The sequence below is a fragment of the Microcaecilia unicolor genome, chromosome 10 (assembly GCF_901765095.1).
Source record: "Microcaecilia unicolor chromosome 10, aMicUni1.1, whole genome shotgun sequence".
Lineage (NCBI taxonomy): Eukaryota > Metazoa > Chordata > Amphibia > Gymnophiona > Siphonopidae > Microcaecilia > Microcaecilia unicolor.
This window is the reverse complement of record NC_044040.1, coordinates 84,250,677-84,273,513: the sequence shown is the minus strand read 5'-3', so window position 1 is coordinate 84,273,513 and position 22,837 is coordinate 84,250,677. Positions and strand designations below refer to the sequence as shown.

The 22,837-nt window shown below is 46.1% G+C and overlaps 1 protein-coding gene across 1 annotated transcript in view; it reads left to right on the top strand.

Annotated features, from left to right (window-relative positions):
* Positions 1 to 22,837, top strand: part of TBC1D30 (TBC1 domain family member 30) — a 252,698-nt gene that overhangs the window by 76,833 nt on the left and 153,028 nt on the right. Inside the window, 1 exon segment of the mRNA XM_030216536.1 lies at positions 5,438 to 5,499. Coding sequence (XP_030072396.1) covers positions 5,438 to 5,499 — 62 coding nt within the window.

The following is a 22,837-nucleotide window of genomic DNA, read 5'->3' as shown; positions in this document are numbered from 1 at the left end:
TGAATGCTGTCAGCTAAATAATGAAGAGATCTATTTAACTTCTCTTCTGCACATGTCATGTGCTAAGGAGTAGAGAATGACACGGGGGCAAAGTTTGGCCCCATCCCCATGAACTCTGTCCCCGCCCCGTTCCCTCCAACTCTGTCCCTAGCCATAGAAGCCTCACTGTTCAACCACCCTTAAGATTTACCTTTGGGTTTAATAAGCAAAATAATGTGCATGTAAAGACTGCATAAACGAATTAAAACAAATGCCCTTAAAATGTAATAATAACTGGACTAGTCTGGCAAGCAATAATGAAACAGTGATGGAATATTCATTCACATAGCAAGCAATAATGAGTACTAATTTTTTTAATCATTCTACAACTCCAAGCACATTTAATTCTTTTCTCACTATACAAAACAGGGAACCACAGAAAAACTGAAATAGAGATCTCCCTCAAGAATGCCAGACTCTGTAAGCTGTGTAAACACTGGTAAAAGAGAAACAGAAATGTATTTTCTCCTGCACTCTGCAAAATATAAAAATAGAAAAGACGTACATTTCACAAAGCAGGCACATCTCAGTCCTTAAAAAGTATTAAATATATTTGTTTTCTACCTTTGTTGTCTGAGCACTTTATTTTTCTAATTGGGCTGGTCCCAGTCTCTTTTCCACTTTCCGTGTGTCAGTCTTCTCTAAATTCTTTTCCACGTTGGCGTTTCCATTTCTTTTCTCTCCTCTTGGCTTCTTCCTTTCCTTCTCTACATCTGTCTGGCAGTGACCTTTCATTTCATGTCCGTCCCCCCCTTATTTGTACTTCTCATTTGCCTACTAGCTTTTACCGTTGTTCCATCTGTCTCTCAATATCCAGTCTCCTAAACCCCTATCTTTCCCCATCTTTCACCCACTTCCTTAGCCCCTATTCCCATTCTATTAGCCTTAATTTACCCTCCACTGGATCTCATCACCCTATCAGTCCTCAGCTCCATCCTTGCCTCTTTCATTCCCTTGCTTTCAAGTCCCATACCCCATGCCGTTCCTTCCTCTGCTCCCCTTGCAAGGTCGTGTCACTCTCCCTCCCTCCCTTCTTCCTTCCCTCCAAGGTCTGGTGTCGCTTTCCCTCCCCACCTCCCCACAAGGTCTTGTCGCTTTCCCTACCACCATCCCCTTCCCAAGTTCTGTGTCGCTCTCCCAATCGGTGTCACTCTCCCTCCGTTCCCACAAGGTCCGGTGTCACCCACCCTCCCTCCCTCCCAGTCCAGTGTTGCTCGCTCTCTCACCCACCCGCCTCTGTCGCCGGGTCCTTTGTTACTCTCTCCCTCCCTCCCCCCTTTGCAAGCTCCGGTGTTATTCCTTCACCTCTCCGCTATGCTCCCGCTGCAGCCTTTCCATCTTCTGGGCTGCTGGCAGCGTTAGCAATGCAAGCACGCTGCCTTCGCATGCTGGAAAGCCTTCTCTCTGCAGCGAGTGACCTGCCTATGTGGAAACAGGAAGTCGCAATAGAGAGAAGGTTTCCAGGCCATGCGAATGCAGCGTGCTTACATTGCTAACGCTGCCGGCAGCCCAGAAAATGAAAAGGCTGCAGCGGGAGCATAGCGGAGAAATGGAAGAGTGACATCAGAGCTTGCAGAGGGGGGAGGGAGAGTGCGACACAGGACCCGGCAGCGGGGGGGGGGGGGGGGGGGGGGGGGGGGAGAGAACGAGCAACACCGGAGCTTGAGGGGGGGAGGGAGAGTGCGACACAGGACCCGGCGGCGGGGGGGGGGGGATGGAGAGGAGCGAGCGACACCTCTTCCCTCCCCTTCTCATGCGCCTTGTGGAATGCCCACTCGATCTGCAACAAACTGCCCTTCACCCACGATCTCTTCATCTCTCGTTCCCTCCAACTGCTCGCCCTAACCGAAACCTGGCTCTCCCCTGACGACTCTGCCTCAGTCGCGGCCCTTTGTCATGGAGGTTATCTCTTCTCCCACACTCCCCGCCCAGATGGCCGTGGCGGAAGCGTCGGGTTACTTCTCTCGCCCTCCTGTAGTTTCCAACCCCTCCTCCTACCGCAATCTCACTGCTTCTCGTCCTTCGAAGCTCACTCCATCCGGCTATTCCACCCACTACCACTCAGAGTTGCAGTCATCTACCGTCCCCCGATAAGCCCCTCTCTTCATTCCTTACTGACTTCGACGCTCGGCTCACCGTCTTTCTTGATCCCGCATCTTCATCCCTCATTCTTGGCGATTTTAACATCCACGTTGACAACCCATCCAACTCCTACGTTTCTAAATTCCTTACTCTGATATCCGCCTTCAACCTCCAACTATGCTCTACCACACCTACTCACCGTGATGGCCATTGTCTCGACCTCGTTCTCTTCTCTTCCTGCTCACCTTCCAATTTCTGCACCTCAGTCCTTCCTATCTCAGATCATCACCTAATCACCCTCACACTTCATCACCCTCCCCCTCAACCTCGCCCAACTATAACCACTGCCTTCAGGAATCTCCAAGCTGTTGACCCCCCTACCCTATCCTCTCACATCTCCACTCTCTTCCCTTCCATCTCGTCTTCTGAATCTGTCGACACGGCTGTCTCTACCTACAATGAAATTCTCTCCACTGCTCTGGATACCCTAGCACCATTTGTCTCTCGCCCCACTAAGCGCATTAATACTCAGCCCTGGTTAACCCCTTGCATCCGTTACCTCCGCTCCTGCACCCGATCTGCTGAACGACTCTGGAGAAAATCTCGCACCCTGTCAGACTTCACCCATTACAAATTGATGCTATCCTCCTTCCAGTCCTCCCTATTCCTTGCCAAACAGGAATATTATTCTCAATTAACCAATTCTCTTGGCTCCAACCCTCGTCGCCTCTTCGCCACCCTCAACTCCTTACTTAAAGTACCCTCCGCTCCCACCCCCCCCCCTCACTCTCTCCTCAAACACTAGCTGACTACTTCCACGATAAAGTACAGAAGATAAACCTTGAATTCACTTCCAAGCCTTCTCCTCCCTGTGGCTTCTTAACCCACTCCCTCAACCAACCTAACCTGGCCTCCTTCTCCTCCTTCCCTCAGATCACCGAAGAGGAAACTGCTCGCCTTCTTTCTTCCTCTAAGTGCACCACCTGTTCCCCTGATCCCATTCCCACCAACCTGCTTACCAACATCTCTCCTACAGTTAACCCCTCAATCTGTCACAACCTCAACCTCTCTCTCTCCACTGCTACGTTCCCTGACACCTTCAAGCACGCTGTAATCACACCACTTCTCAAAAAAGCATCGCTTGACCCCACCTGTCCCTCCAACTACCGCCCCATCTCTCTTCTACCCTTCCTCTCCAAATTACTTGAACGTGCTGTCCACAGCCGCTGCCTTGAATTCTTCTCCTCTCAGGCCGTCCTCGACCCGCTTCAATCCGGCTTTCGCCCACTACACTCAACAGAAACAGCACTCTCTAAAGTCTGCAATGACCTGTTCCTTGCCAAATCCAAAGGTCACTATTCCATACTCATCCTCCTCGACCTATCTGCCGCCTTTGTCACCGTCAATCATAAGTTACTTCTTGACACACTGTCCTCATTTGGATTCCAGGGCTCCGTCCTTTCCTGGTTCTCCTCGTATCTTTCCCATCGCACCTTCAGAGTATTTTCTAATGGCTCTTCTTCCACCCCCGTCCCGCTCTCTGTTGGGGTCCCTCAGGGATCTGTCCTTGGACCGCTTCTTTTCTCGATATACACCTCTTCCCTGGGCTCCTTGATCTCATCACATGGATTCCAGTACCATCTCTATGCTGATGACATCCAGCTTTACCTCTCCATTCCCGACATCACAGTCGAAACCCAGGCCAAGTTTTGGCCTGCCTCTCCGACATCGCTGCCTGGATGTCCAACCGGCATCTGAAACTGAACATGGCTAAGACTGAGCTCCTTGTCTTCCCACCCAAACCCTCTTCTCCTCTTCCCCCACTCTCCGTCTCTGTTGACAATGCCCTCATCCTCCCCGTCTCTTCAGCCCGCAATCTCGGAGTCATTTTCGACTCCTCCCTCTCTTTCTCTGCCCATATCCAGCAGACAGCTAAGACCTGTCGCTTCTTCCTCTATAATATTAGCAAAATTCGCCCATTCCTTTCTGAACAGACCACCCGAACTCTCGTCCACTCACTCGTTACCTCTCGTCTTGACTATTGCAACCTTCTCCTCGCTGGCCTCCCGCTTAGCCACCTATCCCCCCTTCAATCTGTCCAAAACTTCGCCGCACGTCTTATCTACCGCGTGAACCGATACTCTCATATCACCCCTCTCCTCAAGTCGCTTCACTGGCTCCCGATCCACTACCGTATACAATTCAAGCTTCTCCTATTGACCTTCAAGTGCACTCAATCTGCAGCCCCCCATTACCTCTCTACCCTCCTCTCCCCGTATGTTCCCACCCGTAACCTCCGCTCTCAGGACAAATCACTCCTATCTGTACCCTTCTCCACCACCGCTAACTCCAGACTCCGCCCCTTCTGCCTCGCCTCACCTTATGCCTGGAACAGACTTCCTGAGCCCATACGCCGTGCGCCCTCCCTGCCCATTTTCAAGTCCTTACTCAAGGCCCATCTCTTCTCCCTTGCTTTTGGCGCCTAACCACCTTCCCCATTCCAGATACATACACTGACTACATAGCTTATTACCTTTAGATTGTAAGCTCTCTTGAGCAGGGACTGTCCTTCCCCTTGTCTAAACTTGTACAGCGCTGCGTAACCCTGGCAGCGCTATAGAAATGCTAAGTAGTAGAAGGGAAGGAGGATGGGAAAAAGGTAGGCGTCAGTTTTACCGCATGTGTAGGGGTTATTACCGCTCCTGCAGGGCGGTGAAATAACCTCTATTTGCACCCGCAGTAAAACTTTGAAAATGTTTCCCATTCCTGTGGTTTTACTGCAGATTACTACGGTTTACCGCGATAACCCGCTCCTGTGTCATTCTCTACTAAGGAGCACTTGAATCCAGAGTTTGAGGATGGATTGAAGTTGTGGGTTCAATCTGTGCTGGTAACAACACCCACAGGACAGCTAACTGCATGACTGCTGGTAGCATTTACAATGCAGATGATTTTATTGGAGTGAGATTAATATTTTTGAAATTACAGACATATATTTTGATACAAGGACAGTGTTGGCCATTTTTATTCTTAAGTTGGGGAATTTATAGTAAAGTTGTGAGCCAAATCCAAATAAAGTAGTTTTTTTCCAGACACTCTCACTAGGGCGTTAGATACGTCTCTCTACTGAGCATATGTTTGTACTGTTAAGAGTTATTAAATAAAGGCATTGTCCTAATGTTTAATTTCCTTTATTTTTGGTTTGGGTTTTTTTGGGGGGGGGTGGGAGGGACCAGTGTGAAAATGCACGTGTCAGTTAATGGTGGAATAGTTACTTGCTAAAAGTGTATTTGATTTTATAACTTCTCACTTTCAGGGGTTGATACGAAGTTGAAATTCACACTTGAACCATCCTTGGATCAAAATGGATTTCAGCAGGTAACACTTCTGTTTTTTAAACCTGTTTGGTTTGGTTTTTCATCTTTTCATTGGAGATAACTGTCAGTGGAATATTTAGTTTTGAATGCAAAGCTTGCCCTTTTGGAATGAACTTGGGGCCTTATTCAAAAAGGACTTACCTGTTTCTGTGCTTGTAGGCATAATCTTTAATACAGAGTTTAATTTGCCTGTTTGTATATCCCAGTGGCGTAGCCAGATCTGACATTTTGGGTGGGCCCACAGCTAATATGGGTGGGCATTATGTATACAGGTATGAGTAGTGTTTCATGGGATATTACAAAATAATGTCTTAGCGTGCACTTGATGAAGGATAAGTAAATAATCTGCCCAACAGTTGTCCTGTGTCATCATAAACTGCGTACATACTTCATGGAACACCACCATTTTAAAATTTATTTTAAAAATTTCTATCCTGCACTATCCCACAATTCTAGGCAATTACTAGACAAACAGCATTTAAACTTGACCAGACATAAGTCTACTATAATGGCAAACACCTCAACACACATCACAGTATCCTGCAAAATAATTATAGCAATGGCACATATTCATCAAACCTTGCGTTACAACAAACGTAAATGCCTGATTAAACTGTGTTAAAATCACTTTTTTTAAAACTTTAGATAAAAATGGCAAATTGGACACTGGCCTAAAAATATTTGGCAGATCTGTCATAGTCCACAGCTAAGATGTTTCCTCTTACAGTTTTCCCACTGAAAAAAAGTGTATTCAGATTCTGATAGGACCTCAGTAATAGCAACATTGTCAAAATCCATTCCCTGCCAGATTCTTTGTGAAGTAACATTAAATCTTATGAGGCTTCTTAGAGCCTATGTAGAAAACCTTAACACCATCAATTCTGAACTCACAAATATGAATAACAGTACCTTTAAAAAGGCAGCAGTGAATATACACAACAGCAATATATGTCCCATTGTAAAAGCCAGACAAGTCAGATTGATATAGGTCCCCACACAAAGCACATGCCAAAACACAGAACAACTCTCACCAATTACAGAATAAAGGATCAAAAATTAGGAATTGTCCCGTAGCCCAGCATCAGCCCCCGAGATGCCAACTTACCCAGTTCCAGGCTGGAAATTTTGGGGCTGTCCTGCATTTCTGCCCACTTCATTCTGTTGCATTATGGGACTCGAAGCACTACAAATCCCACACTGTTTGGGGATATACTACTACTACTACTTATCATTTCTATAGCGCTACAAGGCATACGCAGCGCTGCACACCATACACAAAAAAAAGACAGTCCCTGCTCAAAGAGCTTACAATCTAGATATAAGTTCAAAACCAGGACTGCCCCAAAATCTCCAGCCTGGAACTGGATAACTTGGCATCTCTGCAGCCCTGCCCTTTCCTACCCTTCATACCCCAGCATCAGCCCTGCCCTTGCCTACCCCTTTTCCCATCCTTCCTTGTATCTCAGCATCAGTCCTGCCCTTCCCTTCCCCCTTCCCCATCCCCCCATAGCTCAGCATCAGCCCTCCTCTACCCACTCCTCATAGTCTGGAAACAGTCCTACCCTTCCCTCTCTCTTCCCCCATAGTCTAACATCCCCTCTTCCCTTCCCAATCACCCACCCCACCCAGAAGCCCAACATTATATATATATATTATATATATATATATATATATATATATATATATATATATATATATATATATATACAGTGGGGGAAATTTGATCCCTTGCTGATTTTGTAAGTTTGCCCACTGACAAAGACATGAGCAGCCCATAATTGAAGAGTAGGTTATTGGTAACAGTGAGAGATAGCACATCACAAATTAAATCCGGAAAATCACATTGTGGAAAGTATATGAATTTATTTGCATTCTGCAGAGGGAAATAAGTATTTGATCCCCCACCAACCAGTAAGAGATCTGGCCCCTACAGACCAGGTAGATGCTCCAAATCAACTCGTTACCTGCATGACAGACAGCTGTCGGCAATGGTCACCTGTATGAAAGACACCTGTCCACAGACTCAGTGAATCAGTCAGACTCTAACCTCTACAAAATGGCCAAGAGCAAGGAGCTGTCTAAGGATGTCAGGGACAAGATCATACACCTGCACAAGGCTGGAATGGGCTACAAAACCATCAGTAAGACGCTGGGCGAGAAGGAGACAACTGTTGGTGCCATAGTAAGAAAATGGAAGAAGTACAAAATGACTGTCAATCGACAAAGATCTGGGGCTCCACGCAAAATCTCACCTCGTGGGGTATCCTTGATCATGAGGAAGGTTAGAAATCAGCCTACAACTACAAGGGGGGAACTTGTCAATGATCTCAAGGCAGCTGGGACCACTGTCACCACGAAAACCATTGGTAACACATTACGACATAACGGATTGCAATCCTGCAGTGCCCGCAAGGTCCCCCTGCTCCGGAAGGCACATGTGACGGCCCGTCTGAAGTTTGCCAGTGAACACCTGGATGATGCCGAGAGTGATTGGGAGAAGGTGCTGTGGTCAGATGAGACAAAAATTGAGCTCTTTGGCATGAACTCAACTCGCCGTGTTTGGAGGAAGAGAAATGCTGCCTATGACCCAAAGAACACCGTCCCCACTGTCAAGCATGGAGGTGGAAATGTTATGTTTTGGGGGTGTTTCTCTGCTAAGGGCACAGGACTACTTCACCGCATCAATGGGAGAATGGATGGGGCCATGTACCGTACAATTCTGAGTGACAACCTCCTTCCCTCCGCCAGGGCCTTAAAAATGGGTCGTGGCTGGGTCTTCCAGCACGACAATGACCCAAAACATACAGCCAAGGCAACAAAGGAGTGGCTCGGGAAGAAGCACATTAGGGTCATGGAGTGGCCTAGCCAGTCACCAGACCTTAATCCCATTGAAAACTTATGGAGGGAGCTGAAGCTGCGAGTTGCCAAGCGACAGCCCAGAACTCTTAATGATTTAGAGATGATCTGCAAAGAGGAGTGGACCAAAATTCCTCCTGACATGTGTGCAAACCTCATCATCAACTACAGAAGACGTCTGACCGCTGTGCTTGCCAACAAGGGTTTTGCCACCAAGTATTAGGTCTTGTTTGCCAGAGGGATCAAATACTTATTTCCCTCTGCAGAATGCAAATAAATTCATATACTTTCCACAATGTGATTTTCCGGATTTAATTTGTGATGTGCTATCTCTCACTGTTACCAATAACCTACCCTTCAATTATGGGCTGCTCATGTCTTTGTCAGTGGGCAAACTTACAAAATCAGCAAGGGATCAAATACTTATTTCCCCCACTGTATATATATATATATATATATACTAGTAAAAGAGGCCCGTTTCAGAGCAAATGAAACGGGCACTAGCAAGGTTTTCGTCGCCAACACCCCCCCCCCCCCCCGGCCAACCCCTTCATTGTTCTGCCATTGCTCCGCCCTCGAGGGCGGGGCCCGGAGCGATTTTGGTGGCTTCACCACCACGAACCTTCGAACCTTTTTGAAGGAAGTCAGGGCTTGGCTTCACTGACGTCAGTGTCCTCAGAACGTTGAGGGTGAGTTTTATTATAGTAGATATTTTTTGGGGGGTTTAACCTAGCCACTGCAGATCTCACCCCCACCCAGAAGACCACCAACAGGAAATATACAGCTTTTCTTTAAACTGAACATTGTGAAGACCACATGCACCCAGAAGCCTATCACCATTAAATATAAAACTGTTTTTCTTTTCTTTCTTTTTTTTTTTTTTTTTTTTTACCTGAGGCCAATGCAGAGAAAGTTTCCTGTAGATTTCAGAGAACTCTACAGCCCTGATCAGTGTGTTAACCTGGTGCAATGTTGAGGAGAAGGGGGGGGGAGTAGACTACTGACTCACTCCTGGTGCCTGGGGCTGGAGGATAATGAGTGCCCAGATTTCTCCAGCTGCTAAGTTCAAAGCAGCAATGGTCTCCGGGACTTCGGACTTCCTGACTTTGCCACAGGTTTGGGTCCTGGGGGCTGACTGAGACCTGAGCTGTGCAGGATCCATGATCGCACAGCAGGGGCAAACAAACATCAGTGAGTCAGTGAACACTAAAAAGAATTGCTTACTATTGCAGTGGCGTAGCCAGACTGCCAATTTTGGATGGGCCTGAACCCAAAGTGGGTGGGCACAAAATTTTCTCTCTACCCCCCTCCCCCTGCAAAATTTAGTCACGCTAATCAGATGCATTTGTCACACAGGATAAAGTGCTGCTTTTCAGTGCATCAGATTTCAGAAAATTTATTTAATAGCCTAACACCCTTTTCAATGAGCTTTCAGAGGCCAAAACCTCCTGCCTCAGGTCAGTATAATGCTGTTACGGTATCCTCGCCTGACCTAAGGAAGGAAGTATTGGTCTCTGAAACTTCATTAACACAGGTACCATATTACTTTATCCTAAATTAAAAATAAAATTATTTTCTTTACCTTTCTCGTATGGCCATTTACTTTTTCTCATTGTGTCGCTCCCAGTCTCTAGATTCTGCTTTCCTTCGTTTTCGCTTAACTCTTCTGCCACGGTTTCCTGGCCATTTCTCATTTTTCTCTCCTTTTTCTTTGCTTTCTTCAATATTTTTCTGCCTCTCTCTCTCTGTCCTGATTTAATTCATTCTTACTATCCATTCTTTAATTTCCTTCATCTATTTATGGCTTTTCATCTTTTTCTCACCCTTGTTCTCCCCATGCCCCTTCCTCTTATTCTCCAGTCTTTCACTACTCTCCTTTTCCATCCAGCAGCTCTCTTCTTTCTCTCCCCATCCTTCCAGTCTCCCCTCTCTCTCCCCATCCTTCCAGTAGTCTCCCCTCTTTCTTTCTGCATCCTTCCGTCCAGTGTCACCTCTTTCTCCCTACCCTTCCATCCAGCGTCTTCCCTCTTTCTCTCCCCATCCTTCCATCCATCTATCCTCTCTCCTGATCCTTCCATCTAATGTCTCTCTCCCTCTTTCTAACCAGTGTCTCTGTATCACTCTACCCTTTTCTGTTCAGTGTCCCTTCTCTCTCCACATCCTTCCAGTCTCTCACCTTTCTCTGCACCCTTCCAGTCTCTCCCCTTTCTCTCCCCATCCTTCCATCTGTTTTCTATCTTTTCTCCCCATCCTTCCATGTTTTCCCTCTTTCTCCCCATCCTTCCATGTTTTCCCTCATTCTCTGCCATCCTTCCATGTTTTCCCTCATTCTCTGCCATCCTTCCATCTGTTTTCCCCTCTTTTCTCCCCATCCTTCCAAGTTTTCCCTCTTTCTCCCCATCCTTCCATGTTTTCCCTCATTCTCTGCCATCTTTCCATCTGTTTTCCCTCTTTTCTCCCCATCCTTCCAAGTTTTCCCTCATTCTCCCCATCCTTCCATGTTTCCCTCTTTCTCCCCATCCTTCCATGTTTTCCCTCATTCTCTGCCATCCTTCCATCTGTTTTCCCTCTTTTCTCCCCATCCTTCCATGTTTTCCCTCTTTCTCCCCATCCTTCCATCTGTTTTCCCTCTTTTTCTCCCCATCCTTCCATGTTTTCCCTCTTTTCTTCGATGAGGCCCGCCCTGCATGCCAGCGCCAGCCCCCATTGCCGGCCACTGCTGCTTTTCCTGTTGAGCAGCAGGGCCGGCGCTACAAAAAAGAAGAAGCGCTAAGGACGAGAAATGTAAAAAAAAAAAAAGAAAAGCGCGGCACCGGCAGGCAGTGTCTCGGCAGCCTTAAGGCATTGGCTGCTGAGGCATTGGCTGCTGGCTCGCAGGCTCCTCCCGTCTGCGGGAGGAGCCTGCGAGCCAGCAGCCAATGCCTCAGCAGCCAATGCCTTAAGGCTGCCGAGACACTGCCTGCCGGTGCCGCGCTTTTTTTTTTAAAAACATTTCTCGTCCTTAGCGCCGTTAGCGCTTCTTCTTTTTGTAGCACCGGCCCTGCTGCTCAACAAGAAAAGCAGCAGTGGCCGGCAATGGGTGCTGGCGCTGGCGCTGGGCGGGCCTGGGCTGAAATTGGGTGGGCCTGGGCCCACCCAGGCCCACCCGTAGCTACGCCCCTGTACTATTGCAGCAGCCATGTGGAATGGAAGCAGAACAGCTGAGCGGATGGAGGTAAGCACCTTAAGAGCACAGCAGGGAGCGAACTAACAAAGACCCCCCCCCCCCCCCATCAGATGCCCGAGTCCAGAGCAGAGCAAGGTAACAAACAGGGCAGTACAGCAGGAGGGCTGCTACTTTGCTTGCTGAAGGTCTGTTGTAGCGCTGGTAAATTAAAAAAATAAAAAAATAACGCCAGAGCCTGTGTACATTCCTATGCTGCACAAGCCGGCACATTTGAAAATATAAGTGAGAATAAATAAAAATGCTACCTACAAATGAAGAGAACGAGGGCAGCCCTTCCTTCCTTCCAGGCCAGCCGCCCTGCATTTAAAAAGTTGCGGCGGCGGCGAAAACGCAGGCTCGCCTCTTCCCCTTCTCTCTCAGCGTGCACTGTGCCGCCTTCGCGGAAACCGGAAATTGCATCAGTGCACGCTGAAAGAGAAGGGGAAGGGCTAAAGAAGAGGCGAGCCTGCGTTTTCGCAGCCGCCGCTGCAACTTTTTAAATGCAGGGCCCCAGGAGGTGCGAGGTCCTGATGACGGAGGGCGGGGTGGGACTCCGGCACCGGGCCCCCCCGGGGTCCGGGGAATTTTGTCCCCCCTGTCCCCCTCCTCTCGGCGGCCCTGGGGGAGGGGGCAGTATGTGGCAATGCTTGAGTGCAGGATGTGTTTAAATGCCCCGTGCTAGTGCAGTGTCTGCTTTCAGCTTCTACCTGGGTCATGGAAGAGGTAGGGCAGCAGCAGCAGAGGCAGGAAAGAGGGGGGAGATGATAGATGTGGGATGGTGAGAGGTGGGGAGGTTAATGGAAAAGGAGATGGTGAATTGGGGGAGGAAACAGCAACCTTATTTTTGACCGACTTGTCCAAACACAGCTGCTCATTCGGCACATAACCTGCCTTTCCTGTAGGGGGTTTGATGCAATTTCATTTCAAGGAATGAGATCCTGTAGGGGGTTTGATGCAATTTCATTTCAAGGAATGAGAACATTATAATAATTTCCTGGGTCCTTAGCATCATCAACTGGAGGCAACAATTGCAGTCTTTCTTATCTTCAAGATGAGATCAAGCTTCTGCCATAAGCCAACACAATAGAACAAGGCCCATCTCAAGAAAGGATCAACAGTTCTGTTCTAGGTATTTCTTCATCCCAGAGAAGTTAGGTGGACTTTGAATAATTTTACTTACATAATTCTAGACCTGTTCCTTATGAAGGAAAACTTCAAAATGAACACCCTTCCCACCATCCTCTCCTATTTCAACAGAGGAGACTTTTCTTTAGATTTCCAAAGAAGCTTGCACTATTATATCAATTCATTCTACTTGCAGAAAATACTTTTGCTTCCCCCTTCAGATCAATTACTACCAATACAAAGATATCCCCTTTTAGCCTTGTCAGTTCACAGCCTACTTAAGCGTTTTTTTGACTTTCCCTTAACCTTGACAATTTGCTGGTAGTGGATCCATCCCAATATGTTGCAGTTCCGTTAAAGTACATAGCCATATGCCACCTTCAGTCCTTGGGGTTACTCATAAATGTCTACAAATTACCCCTCCAGCCACAATGGAAGATAATTCTCTATTCATGTAGTTCTAAACACATTCATGGATTTGGACATGTAACTCTACTGCTGATTAAGCATTGTTGGGTTACCAATTAAGTTCAGAATTGTGGTTAAAATCCTGACTTTAGCCTTCAGGTTGATGATCAGATGTCTAGCCTGTTTGTCAGACCTGTTGATTCCCTATACTTCATTTCTTGTTTTATGATCTGCCACAGATAACCTGCTGCTTCTTCCCTCTTTGAACAGGTTTTAGCCAGAACCCTCCCATGAAGCTGCAGCTTTCAGGCCCCATACCTGTGAAATGCTATGCCTGTGGAATTTAGAAGCAACATTACATTTTCAATGTTTAAATCCAAAGTAAAGACCTGGCTGTTTAGGCAGAAATTTGAATATTTGGACTGATGAATTGTTTATACGTTCTGCTCATTTATATTTCTTACTGATATCTTCAGCATTGTAACATTTATTCTTTTGTAGTTTCATCTCGAAATAATATTGTAAACTATTTTGGCAAAGATAAGTGAGGTTTTTTTTTCCTTAGGACAAATTCCATTTAATACAGACGGTTCTGACGGTTCAGCACTCCGCATGCGTCACAGCCTGATCCACTTTAGAAATACTGGAATATGTGGGGTTCCATAGTGTATATGTAGGTCCCGCTGCACATCTCAAAATGAGAAGAGTGCAGTAGGACCCAAATTTTTAATGGAATTGAGCTTTCTGTTTCTTATCCAGATAGGCCATTTTCCATGCTACACAAGTTGGTCTCTTTGAGCCACCAATTTTAAGGACTTTTTATCATGGATGCTTCACAGTATGAATGGGGAGCCCACCTCTGCCAAAAATATACTCAAATTATCTGCTGAACAACTGAGAAGCTCCATCATCAATGATCTGGTGCTAGCTGAATCTTTTAGTGTCTCAAAGTATTGTCCGTCTTCTGCAGGGTCAGTTGGTACTGATTCAAATGGACAGTCAAGTGGCTATGTTTTATGTCAGTAAGTATATAGGGCTCCCTTTATGTCGAGAGTTTGCACAAATTTAGGAAATTTGTGATCAACAATTAGGTATTCATTCAGGCCACCTATTATTCTAGGGAGCTACAACCACTTAGTAGATAGTTAGCAGAGTAGTTCATTAATATGTGTGGTCACTGGACCAACAAGTTCTCCATTCTCTTCCAGTGTTGGGAAATACCTCAGACTCATTTGCCTGCAAAGAAAATGCCAAATTACCTTAGTACTTATGCACATAAGTATTGCCACACTGGGACAGACCAAAGGTCCATCAAGCCCAGCATCCTGTTTCCAACAGTGGCCAATCCAGATCACAAGTACTTGGCAACATCCCAGAAAAGCTCAATACATTTTATGATGCTTATCCCAGAAATGTGTGTGGAGGAGTGGCTTAGTGGTTAGGGTGGTGGACTCTGGTCCTGGGGAACTGAGGAACTGAGTTCGATTCCCACCTCAGGCACAGGCAGCTCCTTGTGACTCTGGGCAAGTCACTTAACCCTCCATTGCCCCATGTAAGCCGCATTGAGCCTGCCATGAGTGGGAAAGCGCGGGGTACAAATGTAACAAAAAAAAAATAAGCAGTGGATTTTCCCAAGTCAATTTAATGGTCTATGGACTTTTCCTTTAGGAAGCCATCCAGACCCTTTTTAAACCCTGCTAAGCTAACTGCCTTTACCACATTCTCTGGCAACGAATTCCAGAGTTTAATTACACGTTGAGTAAAGAAAAGGTTTCTCAGATTCGTATTAAATTTACTACATGCCCCCTAGTCCTAATATTTTTGGAAAGAGTAAACAAACGATTCATGTCTACCCGTTCCACTCTACTCAGTATTTTATAGACCTCTATCATATCTCCTCTCAGCCGTCTCTTCTGCAAGCTGAAGAGCCCTAGATGCTTAAGCCTTTCCTCATAAGGACGCAAGGTTGTTATTGCACTTGAGCAGAGTTTCCGGGGAGGAGTATAGGGAGAGATAAAGGTGGAGAGATACTGAGTAGCTGCAGAGTTTTTAGCAGTCTGCTGGATATGTGCACAAGCTGATGAGACACAGGGAGGATGAGAGTGTTTCCACAGAGATAGAGATGAGCTTAGGGGGAAAGATAAGAAGCTGAGTTTTGCTCATGTCAGGTGGTGGTGAGACATCCAGGCAGCAATGTCAGACAGGCATGGCTGGAACACAATTCAACCTGATGTGATGAATAAGGAAATTGAGTGGGGGGCAGTGTGTTAACTTAATTACACCCGAGATTGATTCTTTTATAATTATATAGGAGTTGTAGTTTTTCTACGTAGCTATGCTGTTTTATGCATGCGTTGGCATTTTCAAAGCATTCGGTAAATGAAAGAAGAAACATGGAGTCATGAGCTTGTATCTTGCTATGAATGATGGTTATCTTATTCTGGTAGGATTATATATTTTATGTTTTGTAGGTTGGGAATTTGGATTAAACACATTTTGTGTAAGTGTGTTTTTGTTGTTAATCATCTCCTGAAGATGCCATTGAGGCAAAACACAGCACTGTGTCGGCCTGGATGATAGATTTAGACTAGATATGTCCTTTGGATTCAAGCATCTGTGATTTGTTTGAATTTTTTGTCCTTGGATCATAGAAATGAAGAATTGATATTGTTGCATGGACAGTTCAAGTAGATGAAGAGTTGTTATTGTCATCATACATTTTAGTGGAATTCAGCACTTGCTTGGACTTATATACATGTGTGTATACATTTTTTTAGGGAATGTGAATGTGTTTTAAGTCTGTAAAATATATTGGATATTTCCTAGTTTTAATTATATCTGAAGTGTGTTTTTCCTATTTGGCCAGCAGATGGTGCATGTTTATGCTTAAAGCTGTTATAGGGAACTGAGTGTTCTTTTTCTTTAACACACACAGGAAGCAATCAGCAGTATACATTTAAAACTTGTTGACTGGGCTCTGGTTGGCCTGGAGTTTGAAATTACCCAGTAGTTCTGACGGTTGCTTCAGTCTTAGCCTGGAAGAAGAAAAAGACAAATCTTTTTGCTAAGGCTCTGTGAAATGTCCTGATCTTCCCAGGTATTGTTTAGACAGTATGCAACTGCTTTGGTTAGTTTTCTAATTGATCCATATTTCAGTTACCTGTTATTGTTAATTGCACATTTTTTGTCCACTGTTCTGAGTTCTGCCCCTCTGGACTGATAAAGAATGCTGGTGGTTTGTGTTGGGTCTGTGAGTGCCTTCTGAGAACTAGGGGACCACTGGGAGTGTGGCCCCAGTAACCTAGAAATCACTGGTGATAATTTGATTGCAGGAGACTCACCCAGAGGTGGTTGTGACCCAGTTGGTGGGAGGAGGGTTCTAGTGTAGACCACAAGTGGCAGGTGGACCTGATCTGAGCTGGGGATAGACCCTCTAAGTGGCTTCGGGGGTAACCCCGTGCAGGTGGCTAGGTGTTTCATGACGGGGAATGTGGATGGTTATATGTTTATTGATATTTTTGCAATAAAATTTATATATTTTTTTGAATTTAGAATTTGATATGAATGTTATATTTTTGATTAATTATTAAGTTCTCTAGTTTGTGGTGTTAATTTTGTGTTTGAGAGAGCAGTTTAATTATTGTTCCTATTTATTATTGAATGGAAAGCATTGATGCCATAGTCCTGTACGAGAACAGTAAGTGGGCTCAAAAAGATGGTAATAAGGGGGCCAGCACAGAACCTTGTGGAACTCCACATGAACTGAAGCTATGGAGGAACAGACAGGTACACACAGTGGATCCAAAAAAGAGTCCTCTCTCATGTAATGTCTTCCCAAACAATGTCTTTATTAAAATCAATAAAAGCCCGACACGAATCGTGTTTCGGCCACACCGGCCTGCATCAGGGGTTTATCAGCTTTGGTTGGTACAGATGAAACAGCTGAATTACAATGAAATTGTAAAGAACAAGGATATCGCATTGAATGCTCTACCAAGCAGGAACTCTCTGTCACATGTATTTCTGCGCAAGAAAAAGAGCTATAGAGGAACAGACAACAGTAAATGTTCTTCCCTGAAGAAAAGAGTCAAACCACTTCATAACTGTATCTGCAATGACCTGTTCCTCGCCAAATCCAAAGGTCACTACTCCATCCTCATCCTCCTCGACCTATCCGCCGCTTTTGACACTGTCAATCACAACCTACTTCTTGACACTCTGTCCTCCTTTGGGTTCCAGGGCTCTGTCCTCTCCTGGTTCTCCTCTTATCTCTCCCATCGTACCTTCAGAGTACACTCTCATGGCTCGTCCTCCTCCCCTATCTCGCTCTCTGTTGGAGTTCCTCAGGGATCTGTCCTTGGGCCCCTCCTTTTTTCAATCTACACCTCTTCCTTAGGCTCCCTGATCTCATCTCATGGTTTCCACTATCATCTTTATGCTGACGGCACCCAGCTGTATCTCTCCACACCAGACATCACTGCGGAAACCCAGGCCAAAGTATCGGCCTGCTTATCCGAGATTGCTGCCTGGATGTCCAACCGCCACCTGAAACTGAACATGGCCAAGACTGAACTTATTGTTTTCCCACCCAAACCCACTTCTCCTCTCCCTTCACTCTCTATCTCAGTTGATAACACCCTCATCATCCCCGTCTCATCTGCCCGCAACCTCGGTGTCATCTTCGACTCCTCCCTCTCCTTCTCTGCGCATATCCAGCAGATAGCCAAGACCTGTTGCTTCTTCCTCTACAACATTAGCAAAATTCGCCCCTTCCTCTCTGAGCACTCCACCCGAACTCTCATCCACTCTCTCATTACCTCTCGCCTTGACTACTGCAACCTACTCCTCACCGGCCTCCCACTTAACCACCTATCCCCCCTTCAGTCCATCCAGAACTCTGCTGCACGTCTTATCTTCCGCCTTGATCGATATACTCATATCACCCCTCTCCTCAAGTCACTTCACTGGCTTCCGATCAGATACTGCATACAGTTCAAACTTCTCGTACTAACCTACAAATGCACTCAATCTGCAGCCCCTCCTTAACTCTCTACCCTCATCTCCCCTTATGTCCCTACCCGTAACCTCCGCTCTCAAGACAAATCCCTCCTTTCAGTACCCTTCTCCACCACCGCCAACTGTAGGCTCCGCCCTTTCTGCCTCGCCTCACCCCATGCTTGGAACAAACTCCCTGAGCCCATACGCCAGGCCCCCTCCCTACCCATCTTCAAATCATTGCTCAAAACCCACCTCTTCAGTGTCGCTTTCGGCACCTAATCACAACACCTCTACTCAGGAAATCTAGACTACCCAACTTGACATTTCATCCTTTAGATTGTAAGCTCTTCTGAGCAGGGACCGTCCTTAGTTATTAATTTGTACAGCGCTGTGTAACCCTAGTAGCGCTCTAGAAATGTTAAGTAGTAGTAGTGATACCAAAAAAAGAAAGCCTCTACAGAAGGATGGAGTGATCCACAAAGGCTGCTGTCAGGTTGAGTGAAATAACTATAGTTTCCTTCCCATGCTCAAAGGCTATGTGAGCCCTGGCTATGGAATCAGCCTGCTGCTTCTAGGCACCTGGAGATTGTCTGGAAAAAGGTTGACTTGCAGAGAGAGCATAAACAGCTCACAGCTGTTGTAAAAGTTCACATGAGGCCAGCAGAAGTAGCCCTGGAAAGGCAGGTTGGCATCCAGTGATGCTATTAAGCTCCTTCATATCCTTCAGTTGCTGCCACTGCTGCTTTATTCTTGCTGGTCATTTTCTCCACTCCTCACTACCTGTAATACTGTACTACTATACTACCCAGCCCTACTACTGCCACTTTAGTGCTACTAATAATGCTCCTTAACATTTCCTTAGATAGCCATGCTTCTAATATTTCAGTATACGTTCTGGTAAAGCTGCTTCTTGACAATCAGTTCTTGCTTCTCTCATGTTCCCCAGCTGCTGCTTTCACGTCTGCACACTATTCCCTACTATGTACTCCCCCCCCCCCCCCCCCCACACACACAATTTATTCTCCACATATGCACACTATTCACTTTCCTGTGGAGTCCCTCAGGACTCTATGCTGGCCCCACTATTGAACATCTTTCTGAGCCTGCTTTCAGTACTCATTCAAGATCATGGCACTGGCATATTCTATTATGCTGATATATTTTTGATTGACTATGTAGATACAATGCACATTGACCTTACCAAGATTCAGTATGGTTAGACATGATAGTAGAATGGTTAACCAAAAATCATCTGATCTTGAAGCCAGCCAAAACTGTGGACCTTGAGTTATCTAACGGGTCTTTATCTTACTAGCTCCAACTTTTTAGGTACAATACCATTGTTACTGAACTGAAATAATTAAGAGTAATTGATAGACTTCGGAGACGTCAGCGGGGTATATGGCCATGTCAAGTGATTGTCCAGTACCTGACAAGTGTTTACCCTTATTTAAGCAATTATTCCCTCATATCTGCCTCACCGATGCTGCCCAAGTAGGTGAACAATCCAGTCATCAGTCTGACATACTGGCCAGAAAGAGCCCTGAAGAGCTGTGAAGAGCGCCTGATTGGGCATCTGCAAAGGTGGGGAAATCTCCCAAGATGATGGAACTGCTCCTCTCCAGAGAAAGTGAATCTGAGAAGGCTGCAGGTGCTCAGAGATATCGGGGGCCTGAGGCATCTGGTGGTGTCACTAAGGGAGACTTGTAGGCCTTGATGGTTGAGATTAAGAGTGACTTTCAGATTATGCAGGCCACATTAAGGAGGCGGTGAAAGATATTTGCACTGATATAGCCAAATTGGCGGGCCATGTTGGCTGATGTTGAGCGCCGGATTGGGGAGCATGCCATGAAGCCATGCGGGGCCTACAGCAAACGCAGTCAGATTTTCTGACCAGGGTAGAAGACCTGGAAAATGGGTCCCATCGGCAGAATGTGTGTACTCTCTAAAATTGAGACTTACCAGGACACTGAAAGGGTGGTACAGCAGGTATTCAAAAAAACTGATGATGACTGCCAGGAAGAAAAAGGAAGCCCTTCTCCCTCCTCCCCCCCCCCCCCCCAAGGTGGATTAGGCATATAGGGCCTTTGGGGCCAAGACCAAGACTTGCCACGTGATATTGTTGTGTGCCTGCACAGCTACAATTGCATGGAGGCTCTTTTGAGGAAGGCGAAAGTCTTACTTGAGACAGTCAGAAAATTGAGTTCTTTCAGGATTCGTCCGCTATCACATTGCAGCGGTGTCGTGAATTTCAGGACATTTTGGGGCCCTCAGTCAGGCGAGTATAGGTAGCTCTTTCCATTTGGCATCCTGGTCATCATTGAGGGGCATAACCACAGAGTTACTACTGTGGAGGACTAAAGCAGGAATACCGGTGACGCAAGCAGAGCAATCACACCAATCAACTGCACAGAAGTTGGCCGAGCACGGTGGCAAATAGTGGAGCTGCCTGATCACCATTCAAAAGAGAAAAATTCTGCAGCGGCAGCTGAGGATAAAGGAGGGTAATGGGTGTCTGCCTTTGCTGGAGTGGAATTGACTGTTAATTTCTTATTTACATCAACTGTGAGCAGTATTGACTGGGACTTGTAGATGTGACTGGTGGAGCTTGTGTGGGGTTGGGGATTGAATGAGTGTAGACTAAAGGTGGCCATGTGAGTGTGTGTGTGTTTTCAGAGGCAGAGGGGTGTGCATGTGAATGAGTGACTGGTGCGGGTAAATGGGGGTGAAGTGATAAGAGTGCGGTGGTGCCTTGCTGATCTCATGGGAAGTCAGGGGAGAGTGGAAGGAGATTGTGCTTGGGGTGGAGGTGGGTTAGGAGGGGAGATGATATGGAGCAGTGGGGGGGGGGGGGAGAAGACCCTGGGTGTTGCTTCACTGGACCATATTCATGTTGACATTAAGCGTTGGGGGGGGAGGGGGTTCAGTGCTGGGTAGCTGATTCTCATGAGTCTTAAATTTTTCACCTATAATGTGAAGAGCCTCAATTCTCTGTGGAAGAGACAATTGCTAACTAAAGAGTTGAGGTATCTACAGGCTCAGATGTGCTTTGTACCAGAAACTTATTTGTTGAGAGCCCATAGCCCATTAGAAACTGCTTATCACTATGGATTTTACAGAACTTTGTATGGCATCTAAGAGAATTGAGAGGAAGAAAGTGAGAGTGGAGATCCTATTTACTTCCAAAGCATCAACAATTATGGAGAAGAGCTTTAGAGATGATGGGGGCAGATGGGTTATCTGAATGGGTACATTACCGGGGGCTCGCTTGACTCTGGTATACCCCTTTAATTCGGGTCAGGGAGCTTTCCTCAACCAATTGTTCGAGGTGATGCTAAAGATTAGGAAAGGGAGCATTGGTTGTTGGAGGACATAGGTGGGTGCTTGAGCACCCCCAGTATTGAGAAAATTCCTTGTATGTGTCCAGGGAGGAGTTATTTCCATTGGGCTTAGCATCCCCAATAATTTTGAAAAGTTGGCTCCTATGTTGGAGGAGATTTTAATTTAGCACATGATCCTACCTGGGATAGGGCAGGGATTAGAATGAAGGGACAAAAGAGGGACTGACATAGTTTTCAAAATTTTCTGAACATATTGGAGTTGGTGAATACCTGGAGGGAGTGCCATGGGGTAAACAAAATTATACATTTTTCTCAGCAGTTCATTCTTCCTTGCATCGATTACATCCTTTCAGAGAGGGGATTAGGGAGTCAACTGGGGGAGATGGAAATAGAGCCCATTAGCTGGTCTGACCACACTCCGGTGTGGTTGACACTGCAGCCTTGTAATATAGAGGGAGGTGACAAATATTGGCGATTTGAATTATAGCTTACTTCAGGATTGTAACGTGCAGGACCATATGGTGGGAGGTATTCATGATTTTTTCAGCATAATCCTGTATATCAGTATTCAGCTCCTGCCATCTGGGAATGCTTGAAAGCGCTGTTCAGGAGGGAATTTATAGCCCTGGCCACAGCTAAAAAGAAAGAGACTTCGGACAGAGGCTAAACTGGAGGAAGTAGAAAGGTAGCATAAGGCCTCTCTGCATAGGAAGGACTTCTTAGTTGCTATTCAAGAATTCAGGGGTTCTTTGGATGCTCTCTTTGATGAGCAACTCAAATATTAATTGAATCGGTTGAGGCAGAAATATTTTGAGTCTGGTAATAGGGCCAGTAGACTACTGGCCCTAAAACTTAAACAAGCGAAGGGAAATATTCTGTCCATTAAGGAGAAGAGCAGGAAAATATTTCAGATTAAGGACATTCAGGAGCGCTTTAAAACATTTTATGACAACCAGTACAAACAAGAGCACCTTGGAGACCCGCAGGCATCAATCTAGATTCCACCCTTTTGGGAGGTGGATGCTCAGATGTTAGGATATCACTGAAGAAGAGGTACTCGGAGTAATTAAAGGGTTGAAATTATGGAAGTCACCTGGGTTAGATGGGTTCATGGGCTTGTTTTATAAGACTTTCAGGACTCAGGTGGCACCGCTTTTAACTAATCTGTTTCATTCCTTGTGGGCCGGTGATATGCTGCCATATTATATGAGACTGACCGGGCAAAGATATGGAATGTGTAGGCTACCAACCCATATCTTAGGGATCGATATGTATAGCTAAAGAGTTAGTGGAGCACTTAGCGCGATGTATGCCATCTTTTAATACACCTGGATCAAGCAGGGTTTATTATGGAGCACTAGGTGGCTGATGGCATTCATCGTGTACATAGCCTTTTTTGGCTGGCC